A 21,765-nucleotide genomic window follows, 5' to 3' on the forward strand; every position below is an offset into this window, starting at 1 on the left:
ACCACTAATTAAAAGAAATATTTTATTATACTAAAAAAAAATGGGAAGGGGAGTTTGTTTCATATGAGATTTGTTGTTCTCTGTAATTATTAATTTATGTTTTCTGGAGCAAGAATGGTCTTGTGGCTGAAAAGTCAAGGCTAATATAGGTGTTAGATCATTTTTGTTCCATCTGTAAAATGACAGTTACGTGGAGGCTCTCTTGGTCTAATTCACTACCATTGGTAAAGCACTATTGAGTTCCTCTGATGGAAGAAGTGCAAAGTATTACTGTTATCATTCATATGTGCTGACTAGTGATTGAATGAGTTGCCTTAATAATGGGTGTGTTTAAAAAAATCTACACTACGAAGAGCACTAAATTAAGGTTCAAGGTCTACCTTGCGACTCAGACTGCATGAGGTTCTAGAGCTCGGATTGTCACTTTATTGATGTCCTGCATGGAGATGAGAGAAAAGGCCAATGACTATTTGCTTTAGTAATGTCTCTTGTTGGCTAGCCCATGTAACCTTTCCAGCTCGGAAGAGAGCATAGTATTCATAGCTGTCCAGGCAGAATACCTGACCTTGGGGGACTGAGGATCCCTCAGGATTTGGTATAGAAGACCATACTATGATCAGGGGATGCTAAGATATAAGAGGGTTTTACAGACGTGTGTGCATGCACACAGCCTTCTGTGCTTATGTAGTTGTTTGAAATATCTTCACAAATTTTGCTTACGAGCACTGTTTTATGACTTTACAGAGAACGTCAGGATGCAGATGGACAAATGAAAGAGCTACAAGACCAGCTTGAAGCTGAACAATATTTCTCAGTATGTATTTGTTTTTGTTTTACCAATCCAGTCTTTAAGGAGCAGAAACAGTACCTTCAAAGTTAGATGAACAGTTGTATTTCTGTGGGAGATCAACTTTGTATGTGAACAAATAAATAATTCTTGATTGTTAGTTATGTTTCCATCAAATGGACATGATAGCTTATGCAGCATTGTCTTAATAGTTACAGATTTGGAAAGAGTGCTTTTTCAAAACCTCTCTAAAAACAAATTTCTGAAGTATTTTTAATGTTATGTTGCAATACAAAAAAAACACTTTGAAAAAGCATGTACGTATGTATGTGGGTTTATAAATTGTACATGCATACATACTTTTGAACTTCTAATCGTGTGAGGACAGCATACCACATTTATGGAGGAATGTATTGGTGACTGGGGGAGATTTCAGTGGTTCCGCTTTTCCCCACTAGCTGGGTTTCAGGAGGGTGACGATGATGGAGGTTCTTTGAAAGGGTGCATGCATACCACATTTATGGAGGAATGTATTGGTGACTGGGGGGGATGCATGCATTGAAGGTGAAAGAAACGGTTTTGTGAAGTATTGCTGCCTTAAGTCAGGTCTAGGAGAGACAAGACACTGCTGTGCTTGGCCTCTTGCTGTATTAAAGGATTTTTGATTTAACATGGTTTGTCTCATTCATTCAGAAACCCCATAAGCTAGAATATGCAAATCCTTTTTCTTTCCTTTTCTTTGTTTAAAATTTTAGACTTTGTACAAGACCCAAGTTCGTGAGCTTAAAGAGGAATGTGAAGAAAAGACTAAACTTTGTAAAGAAATGCAGCAAAAGATACAAGAATTACAAGATGAGAGGTGAGGGTTTGCCACTTAATTGTATATGTACAGAAAATCAGGATATTTACTTCAGTTGGAAAAGGTTTTCATTTGGTTTCTGAACTAATTATTTTTCAATAATTTGCAGAGACTCCTTGGCTGCACAACTTGAGATAACTTTGACAAAAGCTGATTCAGAGCAACTTGCTCGCTCCATTGCTGAAGAACAGTACTCTGATTTGGAAAAAGAGAAGATCATGAAAGAATTGGAGATTAAAGAGATGATGGCTAGACATAAGCAAGAACTTACTGAGAAAGATGCTACCATAGGATCTGTGAGTAATCTGCATCATAATTCCTGTGGTATATTTTTGTGCATTCTAAAAGTTTTTTAATCATTATAACAAAGATACATTTGGACGCTTACAGAAATAGGAGCTTGAAAGATTTTTGGATTTTTATTAAAGTGGACTAGTGGAAAGCAGTATGAGATCATGAATTTTCTTTTTTTAAAAGCCATTACATGGTTAATATTGTTTTAGTTGAAATTTAGAAATCATTACAAATACTGAGAAACATTTTCGGTTTACATATTTTTCACATCTGGATGAAAAAATAGTTATTTCCATACTTTGGACCTATGGAAACAAAACTGAGAATGTCTGTATATTCAGTTGTATATAAAAATCTGTGCATGATGGTACAGTTCATGTTGCTGTAATCAAGGTTATGTCACTTTTTCCATTCTAAATCATACTTTTTCAGATGTGTGTAGTTCAACCATAAAAATTCATAGTCTTTCTAATACATGATGTCCTAGGAGATGGTTCCTTTGGCTAGAAGAGGTTTGTGGCTGGAGCGATTCTGCAGCGGTTGGCTCCAGGGCTGCTCGGGCAGCCTCTTGGCCAGCCAAACTGACCGTTGCTTGGGCACTCTCAAGTCACCATGTTCCCATCCCCTACAGCAACAGTAGTTTAGGTTTGGGAGGGGCTCAGGGCTGTGGCAGGGGGTTGGGGTGCAGGGCGGTGCTTACCTTGGCAGGACTCCACAGAAGCGGCCAGCATGTCCCTGCAGCTCCTAGGCGGAGGGGTCAGGGGGCTCTGTGCCCTGCCCCTGCCTGCAGGCACTGCCCGCGCAGCTCTCATTGGAGCCATGCAGGGAGCCTGCCAGCCCCACCAACCCTCCCGCCCAGCACCCATGACGCCCCCAGGCTGCTTCCCCTCCTTTGCCTCCCCCCGAACACCTACAGCACCCTGGCCCAAGTTTTTTTTAGGGGTATGTAGTATAAGTCATGGACAGGTCACAGGCTGTTAATTTTTGTTTACTGTCTGTTACCTGTCCATGACTTTTACTAAAAATACCAGTGACTAAAACGTAGGCTGAAAACTAGGAAGAATTCAGATCTAGTAGCTAGTTCCAGAGAAAAGATCCAGGCCTGCCAATTCTATATCTCCTGATCCTAATGTGCTAAACTTACAGGTATAGGTCACCCTGTCTGCCCTTCGGGCCCTCTAGAAAGCAAGAAGCAGCTGGAGCTGCCAGCACTCTCAATTAAAAACTAGCTTTCTTGGAGTGTCTCATTAATTCTTAGTCACATCCCAAAATGTGGAGCTATGACCCACTTAATCTCTGTTAATCAGTAGGCATGTGGTCTGCATTTTCCATCAACTGCTGTTTATTCCATCATTAACTGGATGGAATAAACTTGAGATAACTACCTCTTTTCCTTCCTTGAAATGTTTCTTCAGTTTCAACACCTGCGCTTCCACACACATCTTCTGGATCTTGACCACCACTGTGTCCCTCACATGGGTCTCTCCTTTCCCCTCACCTGCCCTTCATATTACACAAACCTTCTGTACTTCAGTTCCATCACCTCTCTCCAGCTCTCACAGATCATTATCTAAAATCTGCCTCCTCCTCTACATCTCTGAAATCTGAATTAACCCTGATTATTCATAACCATATGCTCTTCTGTCCCTACCAATTAAACTTAACCCTCTCCTTGAATTGTCTATGGAATGCCTGCTCTGTCTTGCGAGAAATATCATATACCACATCGGTATATGATTATCTTCAGCTCTGTGCTTGTGCTTCTCTGACTCGGCTTATATTCCTGCTCTCCCTTTCAGCAGACTCTTCTTTAGTTTCTTTTCATTCTAAATATTTGCTGCAGTGAGCTCCTTTTTCCCTCTTCAGTCCCAAGTTTCTCAACTCCATATAGCACTTAAACCTGCACGTTCTCTCTTTTGAAGTCTCCTGCCTCCAGATGGCTGTAATTTTTCATGTATTCTGCCAAGTCCTGATCTTGTTAGTGTCTTGATTTTGATGGCAGACTCTTCCTGTTCTTTTTTTTTTACATATCTCCCAATCTTTACAACATTTTTCATTTAGCTCCCCTCTCTCTCCTCCACACCCCTGGTCGCTCACATACCTTTGCTTGGTCACTCTGTCCTCTGTGCCTCCCATTTCTCTTCCTACGCCAAATCCTCTATTCTTTTATCATGGTCTCATTCTGATGTATTTTCCTTTTAAGTAATCAAGTAAATCTGTTGCATTACTTTTTGTTGTGTGGTAACACATACTTAATTTTTTTTTTTTTTTAAGCTGGAGGAAGCCAATAGGACACTAACTAGTGATGTGGCTAATCTTGCTAATGAGAAAGAGGAACTGAATAATAAACTGAAAGAAGTCCAAGAACGTGAGTGTTCGCTGCACAACTTGAATTTAATTTGAAAATGATTTCGTTCTCAAAAAGTGTACCACTTAATTCTCTAATTAGCCATTACAGATTTCTTATTACCTTGTTGCAGAAATTGCAAGGCTAAAAGAGGAAGAAATAAATACAGCAATTATTAAAACTCAGTTTGAGAAGCAGTTGTTGAATGAGAGAACACTGAAAATCCAGGTAAGTATAAAAGAATGAGCAGATGATCATGATGATTGGAATAATATACAGTTCATGCAGTGGATTTTTAAATGGAATGGTTGCTTTTGGTTATAAACCAGCTGTATGCACTCATTGAAGCCTGGATGCAATTTTTATATCCTCAGAGCTTTTTGCTAAATCACATTACTGTAGGGAAACTTGCTCATCTTGAGTGCAGACCTGTAATGTAGATACATGGTGCTTGAATAAAACAGTTTGTCCAACTGTGATTTAGCCCAGTATAAATCCCTAATTCTGATAAATCCTTTATTTTGATTCAGAGAAGCTAGTATTGACATGTACTTTGCTTATGACATAGTTTGATTGAAATTATATTGTTAGCAACTCTGAATTACCTTTTTCTGTGTTTTTCATCTTTCCCTGAAGCATCTGGTAATAAACTCTGCCAAAGTTTGGAAACTAGACTTCATGTCAGATTTTGTGCTCCTGCATTGTGCTCTAGGCATCCTAGAGCCATATTAGACATTCCAATTCAAAGATGTATTTGGCTTCTAACTAACTGGGCTATTGAAAGAAAGTATGTAAAAGAACTAAACTACTTTGTTCCAGAGTGAAATGTCATTATCATTTTTATAATACTTGATTCATCCACAGAATTAAATTGGTATTTTATTTACATGGAAATGCACAAATATGTTTGAATTCATGGGTAAAGTATTTTAATAGAGGCTAATCATGGGTTGGAGAGATGACAGTATTTGTACCTCTTGTTTACCTGTGGGGGCTTTATTGTGTGTTCTGTGTTTTGTTTTGTTTTAAGGCGGTAAACAAGTTGGCTGAAATCTTGAATCGGAAAGATCCAGTCAAACGTGGAGCTGACACTGATGTGCGGAGGAAAGAAAAGGAGAATAAGAAACTGCATATGGAACTGAAATCTGAACGTGAAAAGTTAACCCAGATGATGATTAAATATCAGAAGGAGATCAATGAAATGCAGGCAGTAAGAAGTGAATTTACGGCAATAAATAGCAATAAAAATGTTCTTAAATTTGTTTAAGCAATGGAAACAGAGTTTTAAATTATTCTAAGATGTCGTATTTATTATGCATACATTTTCCGTATCTTAGGGATGATACAGCTAAAGAAATTAAATAGTTGTGTATTTCAAGATTGGTTGTAAAGTCCTCATTCCACCAAGAAAATACTATAAATAAGAAATTATAGAGTACAACAGTAATACTAAAAGGCAAACCTTTTCAAATCATTTTCACAGCAAATAGCAGAGGAGAGCCAGATACGAATCGAACTGCAGATGACACTTGACAGCAAGGATAGCGACATTGAACAACTTCGCTCACAGCTCCAGTCAATACATATTGGCCTAGACTGCAGCAGCATAGGCAGTGGACCTGGGGATGTTGAGGCAGATGATGGATTCCCTGGTATGATTTTTTTTATTAATATTCCTGTCTTTATCAGTTTCATAGTGGGGGGGGTTTTTCATGGAAATCAAAGTATTAAATGGCATTCTTATGCTTCCGTGACTTCCTTGCTTTTTCTGTAATTCCTTGTACCTTTTCAGTAATCTAATAGTATTTAATATTCATGCACTAACTGACAAACTATCTTTATTTTCACTACACTTAATTCTTTCTTCTTAAATTGTGTTTAAAAAGTTCATTTCAATTGTTTAAGAATTAAAAGATTACATTTTGTGTCTCATTCAAACTATTTTTTCTGTTAACTGATATGTTCATTTTGTAAATACTGTATTAAATGATAAAATATAAAAACTAATATTCTGTTTTTAGTGATTCTGTTTTAACTCTTCTATCCTTTTTCCTCCTTTGTGCTGGGTGTTTAGTCCATATTACTCAATCCCACACTATGGAGTCCATGTCTCTTACCTACCAGCATTCTTCTACCTCTGTCAGTATTGCCACTAAGCCTTCCAGTTCTCACATGCTTCTCGACTCTGATTCTGACTCAGAGGAAGAACCATTGTCTTGTGTACACATCCCTTCAGAACCTGATAGCACAGGTGACATCCCTGAAACCATTTGGTGCACTTACGTTTTGTTTTAACTTTGTCCTTTTGGCCTTTTTTTTATAACTAACACCATTAATATAATTTTGTCAAAAGCACTGGAAGTACAAGTTGTAATCCAGAACATACTAAAGAGAATGTTGCATGAACAAGGAATAGGCCTGTTTTTTTTCTAAATGTTCAATGTTTGCAACCAAATCAGACTTATAATTTTAAAACAATCATTTTGTAGAAATATTTTGTAAGGTGATTTTATTGCCCTATGTCCAAAGTAGTCTCTATCCAGTGTCTGTGCTTAACTTTATGCACCTCAAAGTTTTTGGGTATCCAAAACCTTATCTATTTGTTCCGGTTGAGCAGTTAACTACTTCAGTTAAATAACTGAATATCTAACCATTCAGTTTGTGAATACAGATACTACTTGCCTGTGCAAATCCAATTTTGGCCTGCCCAAATTCTTTGCGTAAAGTTGGATGTCACATGATTCAGACACAAAAAACTTGGAGACTGTTTTTGAAAAATTGGTCCCTAATACATAAGATTTGTGTGTTCGTTATGGATCTTTGTCAGCATAAAAGGCAGTATCAAGTTATCAAAATTTACTTTTCCAGCAGCAAGAAGAAAATAATTATTTGCGGCTTTGGTTAAAGATAGCTCTTTTTATAAACACAGATTATGTATTTTGAACTAATTGTATGTGAATGTACTCATACTCTATGGATCAGCCCTCCTAGTATTAAAGTGAGGAGTTTTTTTTTTACCATAGTGACATCTAATATTTGACTAAAGATTTATTTGATTATGGAGCTGTTTATTTGATTAACTCTCAACATAAGGATAAATATTAGTTTGGAATATTGTCAGCACACTGAGATACGGATGAAAGTAGATTCTTTATGTTCTGGTGCTCCTTATAAAAGAAACACAAACTAGATTTTGGTCTCTTTCTAGCTGCTGTTATAATCAATATACTGTTATCCTGGGACCCATGTCAGATAAGTAGGACTTTCAGAGTTCAGGCCAAATTAGGCGGTCTTTAAGAAATGTTTAATTACTTACTGACTTCAGTAAATCACATCCTGTTGCCTTTCTGATAAGAAGGCAGGGCTGGGACATTTCCCTGTTGAGATAAAACATGGTTCATATCCATTGAATATACAGACAAATCTAAGCTGCCAGCAGGAGGATTTCCTAGGAAATATGTTCTCTTCTCTCTTGTCCCTGCCCCCAGACAAAGGATGCAGTTTGAGGGGAAAGAGACTAGATTCTCATATTTCTGCTACTGGGAAACATGCTGTAGGGATACACAACAACAGAAGCAGGTGAATGTTTATGCGGCTCCACTGACAAAGATTTTTTAAACACCTTGAGCAGTTCTTGTTGGGACCTAGCCAAACCCAGCTTCTCCTCCCAATTCCTTTCCCTGGAGGTGGCTGAATATTTTTCAGCAGTGGCTTTTGTCCTATCCCTGTATGTAGAAAAACTTACGGAGGGAGAGCATTTAGCCATTATTGGGGTGAAGCCAGTTTTAGCAGCAAATCCAATGAAGAGTATTTAAACTATGCGGCTGCACTGACAGTGGGTAAGGGACAACTGCATGTCACTTCTTCTGTCCTCTTAGTAGAGGATAACCGCCAGAAGCAGTAAAATGGGAGGAATCACCTTCGTCCACCCCCCCCTCCCCAGCTGAATTCTTGAAGGTTGGAGAGTAGTATGTGAATGTTTCTTCTTAGTGAATACATTCTTTTCACACGGGGGAGTATTCTTTTCTGTAGCATTCTGCTTGCTCTGTCTGATATCAGGCAGAGTGAGAGTAGCTCCAGGCAAACCCACTGAGACTATTAAAAGTCATATAATGGGCCCTGAAGAGCCACATGTGATGCTAGAGCAGGGGTAGGCAACCTATGGCATGGGTAGCAAAGGCGGCACATGAGCTGATTTTCAGTGGCACTCACACTGCCCGGGTCTTGACCACCAGTCCAGGGGGCTCTGCATTTTAATTTAATTTTAAATGAAGCTTCTTAAACATTTTAAAAACCTTATTTACTTTACATACAATAATAGGTGAGTTTATATATTATAAACTTATAGAAAGAGACCTTCTAAAAACATTAAAATGTATTACTGGCACGCGGAACCTTAAATTAGAGTGAATAAAAGAAAACTCGGAACACCACTTCCAAAAGATGCCAACCCCTGTGCTAGAGGCATGAGTTGTCCATCACTAAGCTGATTGCTGAAGATTTAAATTGTTTCATTGCTACCTAACAAGCCAGACATATGGGGCAAAATATATGTGCAGTGCTTCCCATGTACTTAGTGTGTGTATTAAAATATGCATCCTCATTCAGGGTACCAGCAAACAAACCAATATACTCTGACGATAGTGTATACATCACACTAAATAACCTCTCTCCCATCTTTCTCTCCACGATGTTGAGGGTTCTGTAAAGTTAATCTCTTTGTTATTCAGTTCCCATTTGTACACATAGGAATGATTTCATCACTTGCTTAAAAGGAACTGGTGGTTACAGGGCCAGGGGATTTTACATTCCATGCATAGGCTGCTGGAATAAGATGCCCCTGTTAAAATCAAATGCGTTAGAACTCTGAATGTAGAGTTCCTGTGCAGAGGCAGAGATCTACGAGTATGATGATCTCTTCTGATATAGATAATCAGAAAGTAATTATTGCAGGTAAGCAGTTCTGCTTAATACTACTTATCTCACAAAGAAGACAGATCCTTATCTTCAACTAGTTTGTAAGCAGAGTTAGGGGGATCTTGTGTGTTTATACAGTGCCTAGCACAGTGGGAGCATGATCCTGATTGATCTTTGGCTTTTACCATGAAACAAATATTAAATTACAGTTGAGATGTTGAGGCTTAATGTATGTTAAGCCACTTTGAAATCTTCAGAGAAAAGGTGGTTTAAAATATTCCTATTGTGTGAAACTAGCAGCAAAAATTGTTTCTTATTAAGCGTTCAGTGAGAGTATAGTGAATGAATTAAAGGCAAAAGGGTTAGCCAAAGGTTGACTTCTTGTTACTGGTGAGAAAGCTGTAGTGATTTACCCAGGTTCTGAGGAAAGATGTAGAGCAAGGAGTTCTAATTATAATGTCAAAACTCTTGTGATTTAGCTATTGCTGTTACTCAGGAAAATAGTTAATTTTATTTATAACCCACCACAACTCCCACAGAAAATCAATATATTTCCTCAAATATTAAACTTGTATAATAAAAATATATATGTAGTGTGTTTTAAATACAAACTTTAATATTCAGGCTTTAAAATATGTATTTGCCTATGTGTATTCATATTTAGAAGTTTTTTTTTCCCCCTGAAACTGAATGTTGTGTATTGTGTACTAATGTCTTCACACAAGCAATTTTAGTGGCTGGAAGCTGATAGTTAAAAAAATTATAGGTATTAAAAATCATAAATGTCTTTGTCTTATTTTTACTAAAGAGAATGTATGTGTGATAGTATACATTTATAGTGAGACATTGGCTCTTTTTTTTTTTTTAGTCTGAATTACTAGTTTTTGAGTGGCATTATTTGCTAGTATTGGCTGTGCAATGTAGCTTTTTGTCCCTGAAAAATCTGCTGTGATAACTGTTGCAAGGCATTTTGCTTATCAGGTTATGGTATTTGTATGTCTGCCTTATTCTTTTTAAATAAGGGCTATTCTATATGCAGGGTGGTCTCAGATGAATGTGTGTTGTTTAAATACTTACTTAATATTTATTTGCAGAATCGAGATTAGAGGGTTGGTTATCACTACCTGTCCGAAATAACACTAAGAAATTTGGATGGGTGAAAAAGGTGAGAAATATAAATCGTTGACCTCTACTTAACAGATTTGCTGGATTTTGTATTTGTTGCATCTTTTTAAAGACGTGTGACTTCTTTCCTACATATATGTTCTCTAATCAGTCTTGAAGATAGTACATGCACAGATCACTACTGACAAGTCTGAGTCTGTTAGGTCAGCGTACAGGTGGGAGTAGATATTTTTTGCACATCTGCGGCTTACTGTTTGGTTATCTAGCAGGGAGGAGTCTGAACAGGATCCTAAATCTATGAACTGACATAATCGAAGGGCAGATACCCTTGATAAGGGAGGAAGAGGTGTGTTCAGGTGCTTCCCTGTTCTTACCAGCATCACCTCCATTTTGCCTTGGTTCAACTTTAGTCAACTGTTCATCATCTAGGTAAGGGGTAGGCAACCTGTGGGACGCGTGCCAAAGGCAGCACGTGAGCTGATTGTTGTGGCACTCACACTGCCCGGGTCCTTACCACTGGTCTGGGGTGCTTTGCATTTTAATTTAATTTTAAATGAAGCTTCTTAAACATTTTGAAACCTTATTTACTTTACATACAACAATAGTTTAGTTATGTATTATAGACTTACAGAAAGAGACCTTCTGAAAAGGTTAAAATGTATTACTGGCACGCGAAATCTTAGATTAGAGTGAATAAATGAAGACTCGGCACACCATTTCTGAAAGGTTGCTGACCCCTGATCTAGGTGCTGATCCCAACAACACACTAGGATAGGTAGGAGATAAAGAACTGGATGTCTTCCCTGAACTGCTGGTGTTTCAGCCTGTGGTGTATTTCAAGCTTCCATGATGTCTTCTTTTAAAACACAGAACAGGTATAGCATAGGTGATGATGGTGTCAGCTCTCTCTATCTACTTTACCCACTTGCCTAAACAACTTTCTGGGTGGGAGGTTTTCTCTTATCTACTCAGACTTTGGCTCCTTTATTGAGACTACCAACAAATGTGCTTACTGTGGTGATTTTTGTGAAGGGGACACCTGTTCACTGTGTACAGAACCAATCGAAGTCAAAATTAAGCTATTAACATAGAAACCAAAGGCTTTGTATCCTGTTAGCAGTTCTATTGTGTTCCATTCCTTTCATCTTTTTAAAATAGGTGTTTAAAAATATAAAGATTGTTTGTTACCAAATATCACAATTTTATGTCATTGTGATGTAAAGTATGACTTACTTTGTGCTCAAACTGTAGACCCAAACTACCATGCTATTGTTGACTATTAATAAAATTATGAAATAATGTTATGAAAGTATTTGACTTGACAGAAATAAATACTTGAGATAAAGCCTGTATTTTAAGAACTATGTTAATACCTGTGTATCTTTTTTAACAGTATGTAATTGTAAGCAGTAAGAAGATTCTGTTCTATGATAGTGAACAAGATAAAGAACATTCTAACCCCTACATGGTGTTAGATATTGAGTAAGTATTGTTACAGGAGATTATGGTATACATTACTTTGTTAACTTTCAGGGGAACATTAGCAGATGGCTTGAAAAGAAAACAACTTTAGAAAATATTTTTGAGAGCTGATAATGACTCTGCTGTCGTGTTGTGTAAACTACAGTTTGAGGTCACTCAGTGTGTGTCTCACTGCCCTCTTGGCTGACACATTGGGCACTGATCTAGAGACCTCCAGAACTAAGAGCTTGAGAAGCTATAGCTTGAACTAAAGAGCCAAAACTTTATAGCTGGGGGCTGTAACAACTCATGTCCTCTGCAGTTTGGCACAGAGTGGGGAAACTGTATCACACACTCAGCTGTGGGTTACAAGTGCGGTACATAAACATAAGGATGGCCATACTGGGTCAGACCAATGGTCCATCTAGTACAGTATCCTATCTTCCAACAATGGCCAATGCCAGATGCTTCATAAGAAATGAAGAGAACAGGCAGTCATTGATTGATTCATCCCCTGTTGTCCATTCCCAGCTTCTAACAGACAGAAGCAAGCAACACACAGAGCATAGGGTTACATCCTTGATCATCTTGGCTAATAGGACCATCAATGGCTATCTTCCATGAACGTACCTATTTCTTTTTTGAACCTCATTATAGTTTTGGCCTTCACCACCTCCCCTGGCAACGAATTCCACAGATTGACTGTCCATTATATGAAGAAATACTCCTTTTGTTTGTTTTAAACCTGCTACCTATTAATTTCATTGTGTGACCCCTGGTTCTTGTGTTATGTGAAGGAGTAAATAACACTTTGTTATTCACTTTCTCCATGCCAGTCAAGATTTTATAGACCTCTATCATATCGCCCCTTTCCAAGCTGAAAAATCCCAGTCTTTTTAGTTTCTCCTCATATGGAAGCTGTTCCATACCCCTGATCATTTTTGTTGCCCTTCTCTCTACCTTTTCCCATTCTAATACATCATTTTGAGATCAGTGACAGGAACTGCACAGTATTCTAGGTATGAGTGTACCGTCAGTGTATACAGAGGCAATATGACTTTTTCAGTCCTATTATCTAATCCTTTTTAGTGGTTCCTAACATTCTGCTTAACAGTGCAGAATGCAGCTATTCAGATTTAATTTGGCTCTTGTTGCTATGCGGTTTAAGATTTGGGGATTGATATGTAGCGTTGGGAATAGGAGTTGAATAAAGTGGATTTAGAATTTTGTTTGCTGGCAATCTTTACATCACACTGATGTACCTTATTAGCTAAGGTACAATACAATTCCGTAATTAATTGTATATATTAAATCAGTAGAGTTAATAATTAGATAATACTCTAATATCAAATTTTTATTATTATTGTTTTATTTCTTTGAAATCTGCTTCTACAGCAAATTGTTCCACGTCCGGCCAGTCACACAGACCGATGTCTACAGAGCAGATTCCAAAGAGATTCCTAGGATATTCCAGGTATGTAGTTATAAATTAGTATTTTTAGAAAAACAAACTGGTAAAATTCCTTATGCAAATAAATGCAAGATGCTTCAAAATATTTTAATTTTTTTATTAAAGACGACAAGTACAAGTGAGAAAAGTAGATCATATAAATTGTTAGAAAATCTATTCTAACCTACTCTAATTTGTATTCCTGAATTTTTGCTGATTAAATATTTGCCCTTTACCTACACCCGTTGTGTATGAATGTTGTGTTTATTTTGCTTTAACTCTAGATTCTGTATGCTAATGAAGGAGAAAGCAAGAAGGAACCAGAATTTCCTGTGGAGCCTATGGGGGAGAAATCAAATTACATTTGCCACAAGGGACATGAATTTATACCCACTCTGTATCATTTTCCAACCAACTGTGAGGCTTGTATGAAGCCACTGTGGCACATGTTTAAACCTCCTCCTGCTCTAGAGTGCCGCCGCTGCCATATCAAATGTCACAAAGATCACATGGATAAAAAGGAAGAGATTATAGCACCTTGCAAAGGTAAGTAGTGAATAATTGAATAAATGTGTGGTTGTCAATTAACTACAGGGAATAATTCAGATACAGGTTTCTCATAATGATGTGATTTCAGATGAGGTCAAGGTAAAAGGTAGCAACTGCTGGAGTGATAGATACTTGGGTGCATATCAGGATTCTGTTAGGGAAGACCAGCTCACTGCAATACAGTGACATTCAGCCAGCACAGGGACATGTATGCCACATACTTTCAGTGCTGTCATCATCATAGGGAAGGGCTATCCAAAACGGCTACTTACTCAGTGGATTGTGTTGCATTTCAGTATGGGACGGAGATGTCAGTGTATGTGGCAATATAGATTATGACACTCAGAAAAGTTACTCCCTCTGGGCTGAGTTCCACAGTTCTCTATGCTCAATATCTCTTATGGGCATATGAAATGGCTGTAACAGGATATGTTTGTTTCCCTGTATACCTGGTTCCTTAGTAACATGGAGAATAATCATCCCCTTATTCTACAAATGGAAGAAATAAGAAGGAGGTGCAGCCTGTGGATAGATTGGAAAGGCTCCTCTGGCGGGAATGTTAAAGGTGCTGTGGCATAATCTATACCCAAAGTAGCATTGTGATCATGGCAGCCCAAGTGGTAGCTTTATACTGGGTTTGTATAGCACCCCTTGACTTCTACTCTGTGCAATTTATGAGAACCCAAGGATCTGGTCATTAGCTTTTAAGGTGAGCTCATGTAAAAAATTTAATAATGAGATTTTGTTTTTAAATTTATCTTACAGTATATTATGATATTTCAACTGCAAAGAATCTACTACTGTTAGCTAATTCTACAGAGGAACAACAGAAATGGGTGAGCCGACTGGTGAAAAAAATTCCAAAAAAGCCTCCAGCACCCGACCCCTTTGCTCGATCTTCTCCTCGAACTTCCATGAAGGTACAGCCAAATCAGTCTATGAGACGGCCAAGCCGACAGCTTCCTCCAAACAAACCAAGGTAACACAAAAATTGCTATTAAAGAATGATGATTTTAAACAGTTTCCCACTGCGATACATTGTATTATATAAGTGTTATGGGCAATTCGCAAAGATACCTTTTGTTTGTTTGTTTCCTTTTGTATTTATACTATGACTAATGAAATGTGAGACCATCTTGTCATCTTTTGTGAATTCCAGTATACAAAATATTAAGAAAGCTGTGTAAGGAAGCATGTTTCATTTCCTTATTTAAATGAGCCTATCTCTGAATTAAATCTACTGTATGTGTTATATAATAGGCAGAACTGGTAGCACTCACCTACATGTAAGGTTGCTTGATGCTTCACATTATAAGATCCTGTTTTAAGTTGCTTATAACTTTGTGAAACTTTAACCATTTGGGCTGAAGTTTCCTATGCCACATGTCCTGGAAACATTGAAGCAAAAATATTTCTTCTGTTTCAGAGAGTGAGATTAGGGGAAATATGTTGTTTTGCTCATGTTAAAAAAGTTCTTACAGGTATTTCATTAAGAGGTAATAGTGCCTCCATGCTTTGGAACAGGGAATTTAAATCTGTCAATGTTGGTTGCCTTTGTGTCAGGAATGTGCTTTTTGCTGTTTTGGGGTAGACCCAAATTTGGCGAATTTACAAGCCTTTGAAAAGTCTTAGTTCACACATCCTCAGTAGAGACTTGTTAGAGTTTGGCATCTAAATTCTCTGAAGATTCTGTGTGCACTGAACATGCTGCAGGGCTGCAGACGCTGAGTAAGATTTTCCCTGCAGGTGCTCCTATAGGCTGTTGTGGTTCTTCTGTGTTCTCATTGCTTCTGTGGAGGCACCCAGAAACTAGTTAGTGTAGGGGAGGAGCAGTCTGACTTGAATGCAGAGGGGACAAGAGCCAGACCTCAGGGGAGAGTTGGGGTAGTAGAGGGAGTAGATTGGGGCAAGGAGCTATGTGGGAAGGAGAGGCTGGGGGATAGTTGGGGCTGGAAATGAACTGGCAGACTGGTGGAGAAGACTAGTACTGGCTAGGGAAGGAGACTGGGAGCCAGGATGGAAACAGAGTTAGGGACAGGGATACCAGTGCACAGTAGGATGGGAGACTGGGACTAGTTGGACAATGAGACAGTGACAGTGAGCCACGGGAGGTGAGATGGGACTGGTTGAGGTGGAGACTGTTACTTGGACATGGAGCCTGGAGGGTAAGTTTAGGACTGGCTGGGTAAGGAGACAGGGATTGGCTTGAGCAACCCAAGGCTGTAAAGACTGGGGCTGGCTAAGTGAGGAGATTGGGGCAATGGGGAATGGAATCCGAGATTCCAGAATCTCGCCATTCCTGTGCTGTCTACAAATATCTGTGAAAACCCACTGGCAAAAGTCTCTCTCCACCCTCTACTCTAGTTCTAGAGGATGACAACATACGACTCTTATCAGTTACTCTGTTAGGTCAAATGACAGAGATCTGTGCAGTGGATCTAAAGGTTCCAACCTTGCTAATTACCCTTGTGGGTGTCAGTGTGATTCCACTGGATGGAATTTGTGTTTTTTCAGTTTACTTTTTTGAAAAATCTAGGACAGTAGACACACAGACACACTTACTTTAAAAGTTGCAATGTCCGCACTTCTTCAAACCATACCTCAAGTTTTCAGGTTGGGGAGCCAATGAATGATCTTCTGTGAAAAGTTTGGTATAAGTGACTTGCCCGTCATCACATAGGAACTTTGTGGCAGAGACAAGGATAGAATCCATTTTCTCCAGGGCAGGGTTCAGCTGCCTTCACCATGAAACCATCCTTTCTCTTCTTGGAGTCATCTGCCTCATTCACCTCACACATTCCAACTTCTGCAAAAAAATGAAGTAAGGATCTGACAGACAACAACCTTATTCATTACACAACACTGATTCATTGTCTGTGCACTGAATGAGGCAGGAGTTCTGTGGGGAAAAAAGAGCAGGTATTTTTGTAATTCAAGTCCCCATAATAATGCCAGTTCACAAGAGGGCTGAATTAAGGCAACTTTAATTCTGGAATTGCTTAACTTTTGAGTGCTTGACTTTGCAACCTTAACAATGTTTTCTGTGTGTGTGTTTGTGTGTGCACATGCAAGTAATGTGTATATACTGTTACACAAGCCCTTTGAACATGTAAAGTGCTAAGTGCTGGGTATTCCAGTTAAAGCTCACCCAGTGTTTAAGTAAATAGGCTACTTCTACCTTCTCTATTGTCCAACTACATGTGAGGAAAAATTGGAATCAGGACTATTCCTGTCCTCAGAACCCTCAGTGTCAATCTTACATAATTTCCTAAAGGACACAGAAGATATTTCTCTTTAGGCTACTTTTCATCCTGTGTTTCCAGGCACAAGTAGTATTATTTACCCACTCACCCCCAGCCATCCTAAAGTTTTGCCACAGTTTGGGGGCAGTGAATCTTTAGGATTCAAGGGTGGTAGTTGGTCCATTTCCCACCCACTGTGTCAGCCCATCCATTGGACAGTTGCATGGACAAATTTCTGTATCCCTTACCCTTTATATCACTCTTCTCAGTGCAGAATAAATGGAATTGTCAAGCTGTTTCCCACCACAGTTCCCTCTTCTCCAGATATAGCACCGCAAGAGCCAGTCTCCTGCATCTTCAGTGCCCTGAGAAAGGAGTCCCACCTAAAGGGATGGTCTCTTCATCTCTAGCATCTAATTGCTGAAAAACTTGGAGTCTTGACACTTCAGAAGTGTTCCTTCCAGAGAACAAGAGAACATACTCCTCAGTAGGGACTGTACTTTCTGTTGTTGTCCTTCTCCAGAACACAAGGGCTGATGTAAATAAAAAAGATTCTTCTGACTCAAAGAGCACAGAACTCAGCCAAGTTCTCAGAGCTCTTTGTGGGAACAAAGAGAAGTTTCTGATAAAGAGCAGCAGGACTCTCCGTCCTTTTTTTATCAATTGATAGCCTTCATAGATAACAAAGAGGTGTTTTCAACAAATGTGCTTTTCAGAATAAAAGACCCTGCTAAGCAGCATAGTGATGGTGGAACACAGATGCCAGGAAGTCAGTAACGTCTTATAGAATTTTAGAGCTATAAGGTTGAAATGGACCTTAAGTGGTCATCTAGTACAACCCTCCGTGCTGAGGCAGGAATCGAGTATACCTAGACCATCCCTGACGGGTGTTGGTCTAACCTCTTCTTAAAAACCTCCAATGACAGGAATTCCACAACCTCCCACAGAAGCATATTCAAGTGCTCAACTATCTTTATAATTAGAGATTTTTCTCCTAATATCTAACCTAAATCTCCTTTGCTGATTACTATTTGTCCTATCTTCAGTGGACACAGAGAACAATCGATCATCATTCTCTTTATAATAGCCTTAATATATTTGAAGACTGCTCATAGATTCATAGGTCAGAAGGGACCATTGTGATCATCTACTCTGACCTCCTGGATAACACAGGACCATAGAACTTCCCCAAAATTATTCTTTAGCATTATTTCCAATCTCAGTTTGTCTAGCTTCAGCTTCCAAACACTGGATCATGTTATACCTTTCTCTGCTACACTGAAGAGCCCATTGTTAAATATTTGATTCTCCATGTAGGTATTTATAGACTGATCAGGTCACTCCTTAACCTTCTCTTTGTTAAGCTAAATAGATTGAACTCCTTGAATCTGTCTCTCTAAGATATGTTTTCTAATTGTTTACATGTTCTCTTGACTCTTCTCTGAACCATCTTCAGTTTATCAACATCTGTCTGAATTGAGGACACCAGAACTGGACACAGTGGTCCAGCAGCAGCTGCACCAGTGCCAATTACAGAAGTAAAATAACCTCTCTATGCCTACTCTAGATTCCCCTGTTTATGTGTCCAAGAATTGGATTAGCCCTTTTGGCTGTGGTAATGTACTGGGAGCTCATGTTCAGGTAACTATCCTCCAGCCTAAAATCTTTTTCAGAGTCTGCTTCCCGGGATAGAGTCCTCTTTGTCTGTAAGTGTAGCCTACGTTCTTTGTTCCTAGATGTATACATTTATATTCAGGCATATTAAAACTCAAATGTTTTTGTGTACCCAGTTTACCAAGTGATCCAGATTGCTGTGTATCAGTGATCTGTCCTCTTTATTATTTACCACTTCTCCAATTTTTGTGTTATCTGCAAACTTCATCAGTGAGGATTTTGTTTTTTCCAGATCACTGATAAAATGTTAAATGGCATAGGGTCAAGAAGGAGATCCTTGTAGGACTGCACTAGAAACACAGCTGCTCGATGATGATTCTCCATTTATAATTACATTCCAAGACCCATTACTGTTTCTTCAAATGTTTGGTCCCTACGTATATTTCAGATGTGGGTACAGATGTGCCCCATGCACTTCAGTCTGGAGATTTTTATTAAACTGTGTCCATTGGGCTACACACGCACAGTTCTTTTCATGTTCTGAACCGAGGGCATAAGGGGCAGGGCAGACTGGCACCTCTCTAGTTCCTTCTTACCGCTGAATGACCTAAGTTAGAATCTTCTGTGTCCGCAGCTTCTTCCCTTGACTCCTTTGGTCTATAAATATATTGTAAATAGTTTTGGTATTTTATTCTTTTAGTGTTAGCTACTAGTGTAGTTAGTTATTTTTCCCTGCCTCCTGGAAATCCTCCCAGGGAAGTTAGGCTTATGCCCAGAGTCCCAGGGTTCAAGAATTGCATTTTCTGCTGCCACTCCTTTTGAATGGGTGACGAACGCCAATGCTGCCTTTACTGCCTAGGTGGGGTTCACATCTTATCTAAGTGCAATATTGGCCTCTCCTTCCCTCTAAGAACTCATGAAAGTTGAGAGCTAAGGTTTAGAAAATATCTGCTGGAGAAGACCATGAGACCCTGATCAGATCTGGGCCATGGAAATGCACATCATGCCTCCCTTCTCCCCCCGAAGTAGATTGGCCTCAGTCAACAAGAAGTGCTCCTCTGAACACAAGCTCAGGAGTCAAAGCTAAGACTTCCAAGCCTAAGGAGAAGGCTTCTCATGAGTGCAAGCGGCTTCTCACAAGCATAGAAACAAATCTTTTCCCAAAGCTTCACTGAAGACAAGAGATCCCTCTCTGTCTGCATTCTTCAAAGTTGGGAGAGTCTTTGTGCATGGGTTCTGAAGATTTAGACCCAAGTAAACCACCTTAGCAGGAGGAAGTGGTGCAGAGGAGCACAGTATTGGTTCCAATGTGTAAACTGAAAGGCAGACATCCCTTCAACATCCAAGCAGTGGACAAAGCAGGTGGCTGCCACACAATGTTACAAGAGAGCATTGCACAACTTTAAACTTTAAATGTTCTTTAATTGATCAGCAATAAAACAACATTTACTGGGACGACTTTAAGTGTGGAGTTACTATACTAATTTTTCTTTCATTGATGTTCTAGCCTCTTTCTGTTGGTCTTCTTATTTCTGTCACAGGCACACAGATTAATCATGTACACATGATTTCTCTCTCTACCACATCAGATCATAGGAGCTACCTGTTGAAATCCAGTGTAGAGGCAGGAAAAGCCATATTTCCTTCTCTCTTAGTTTTTAATGCTGAATGCACTAAAGATAATAATAAACTGATCTCATTTTTAATATCCTTTTAGGTTAGTTCTAAAGGTACTTGCTATTTTGCTATCCAATAGCTTATTAGAGTCACAGTCTAATTAGGAGTTTTCCTGGACTAAAAATGCTTCAGCAGTACAGTTACTTTTTTGAAGATGAAATTCCACTCCACCCCAACCTTCTAGAAATGGAACTTCATATATTTATATTGTGTGATTTAGAACTTCAGCTATACCAAAATATTGAAGGCCTTAGTGGGAAAGTGCAGGCAACTTACTGCCTGTCTGGTATTTCTACTGAAAACCCAGTTCTTACACTTAACATTTTGTGCTGTGTTGAGCTGGGCTGTAGGAAAATGTAGGTAAGTTATATGTTACATGTTTAGGAGAAGCTATTCCTGGAGAGAAGGGATAGCTCAGTGGTTTGAGCATTAGCCTGCTAAACCCAGGGTTGTGAGTTCAATCCTTGGGGCCATTTAGGGATCTGGGGCAAAAATCTGTCTGGGATGAGGTCCTGCTTGAGACATAGGATAAGACACTACATTGACCTTCTGAGGTCTCACACTCCCTCACTAACCTCATATTCTATGATTGGTACTTCCATTTACTGTACTGGGATTTGGTCAACCCATACATATAATTCCCAGTTAAAAAAAAAAATGTTTATATAATTTTAGTATGATTAAAGTTGAGTGAATATTAGAGTAACAAGCAACATAGGAGACTGTTGCAAGATATATACACAAAAATACGCAGAAGGCATTTTTCATTAGCACAGCTAAAAGCACAGAGTTCAAGGTTACATCTTTAAAGGAATCCAGCGTATGTTTCACACAGAGTGAACTGGAAATACTACTTCTAGGCTCCAAAGCACTCTACACCTTCTCTAGCCGCTTAGTCTGATGCCATGCATATCCACCAATACATCACGATGTAATTATAGCTTCTAATGTACCATTGAATCCGTGCATTTGTGTGTTAGCAAATGCTACAGAACACTAACGGAGGTCCTGAACTGTTCGTCGCTGGCCCTTTTCTTATCTCAGATTGTAGTATAAATCGTAATGTAACTTGCAGAAATCGCCAGCTGAGCAGCATACAAAACAGCAAGAAATCGCGTAACAAAGGATAGGTTAGTGATAGCGTGAATAATTAGGCGTTATAAATCTGGCCCTCGTAGTGAATTCACGGTAATAAGTCAATGAGCACAAACAAGTATAATGTTTAAATTTAACTTTAATTTTGAGGACTGGAATGGAGATCTAAATTGATATGTCATTTAAATCACACCACGATACGATTTCCCTCTGTGACAATAACATAAATATCTCTAGCTTTCCGAGACCTCATCAATTAATAGGTTAAGTTTAATACAATTCAATTTTAGCATCTCTGCACTTTACTAGCATAATAACAGCCAGGCTGGTAGACCAAAGGGTCACTAA

General features: G+C 38.8%; 1 protein-coding gene across 1 annotated transcript in view; it reads left to right on the forward strand.

The window, feature by feature from the left end:
* The window catches only part of ROCK2 (Rho associated coiled-coil containing protein kinase 2), a 179,259-nt gene that overhangs the window by 141,644 nt on the left and 15,850 nt on the right, over positions 1–21,765 (forward strand). Inside the window, exons 21-33 of the mRNA XM_032792336.2 lie at positions 745–814; positions 1,543–1,646; positions 1,756–1,942; positions 4,215–4,308; positions 4,421–4,515; positions 5,318–5,497; positions 5,771–5,939; positions 6,362–6,538; positions 10,299–10,369; positions 11,723–11,811; positions 13,186–13,264; positions 13,525–13,786; positions 14,555–14,768. Coding sequence (XP_032648227.1) covers positions 745–814; positions 1,543–1,646; positions 1,756–1,942; positions 4,215–4,308; positions 4,421–4,515; positions 5,318–5,497; positions 5,771–5,939; positions 6,362–6,538; positions 10,299–10,369; positions 11,723–11,811; positions 13,186–13,264; positions 13,525–13,786; positions 14,555–14,768 — 1,791 coding nt within the window. The remainder of the gene's footprint in view (positions 1–744; positions 815–1,542; positions 1,647–1,755; positions 1,943–4,214; positions 4,309–4,420; positions 4,516–5,317; positions 5,498–5,770; positions 5,940–6,361; positions 6,539–10,298; positions 10,370–11,722; positions 11,812–13,185; positions 13,265–13,524; positions 13,787–14,554; positions 14,769–21,765) is intronic.

This window comes from Chelonoidis abingdonii, chromosome 3 (assembly GCF_003597395.2).
Source record: "Chelonoidis abingdonii isolate Lonesome George chromosome 3, CheloAbing_2.0, whole genome shotgun sequence".
Lineage (NCBI taxonomy): Eukaryota > Metazoa > Chordata > Testudines > Testudinidae > Chelonoidis > Chelonoidis abingdonii.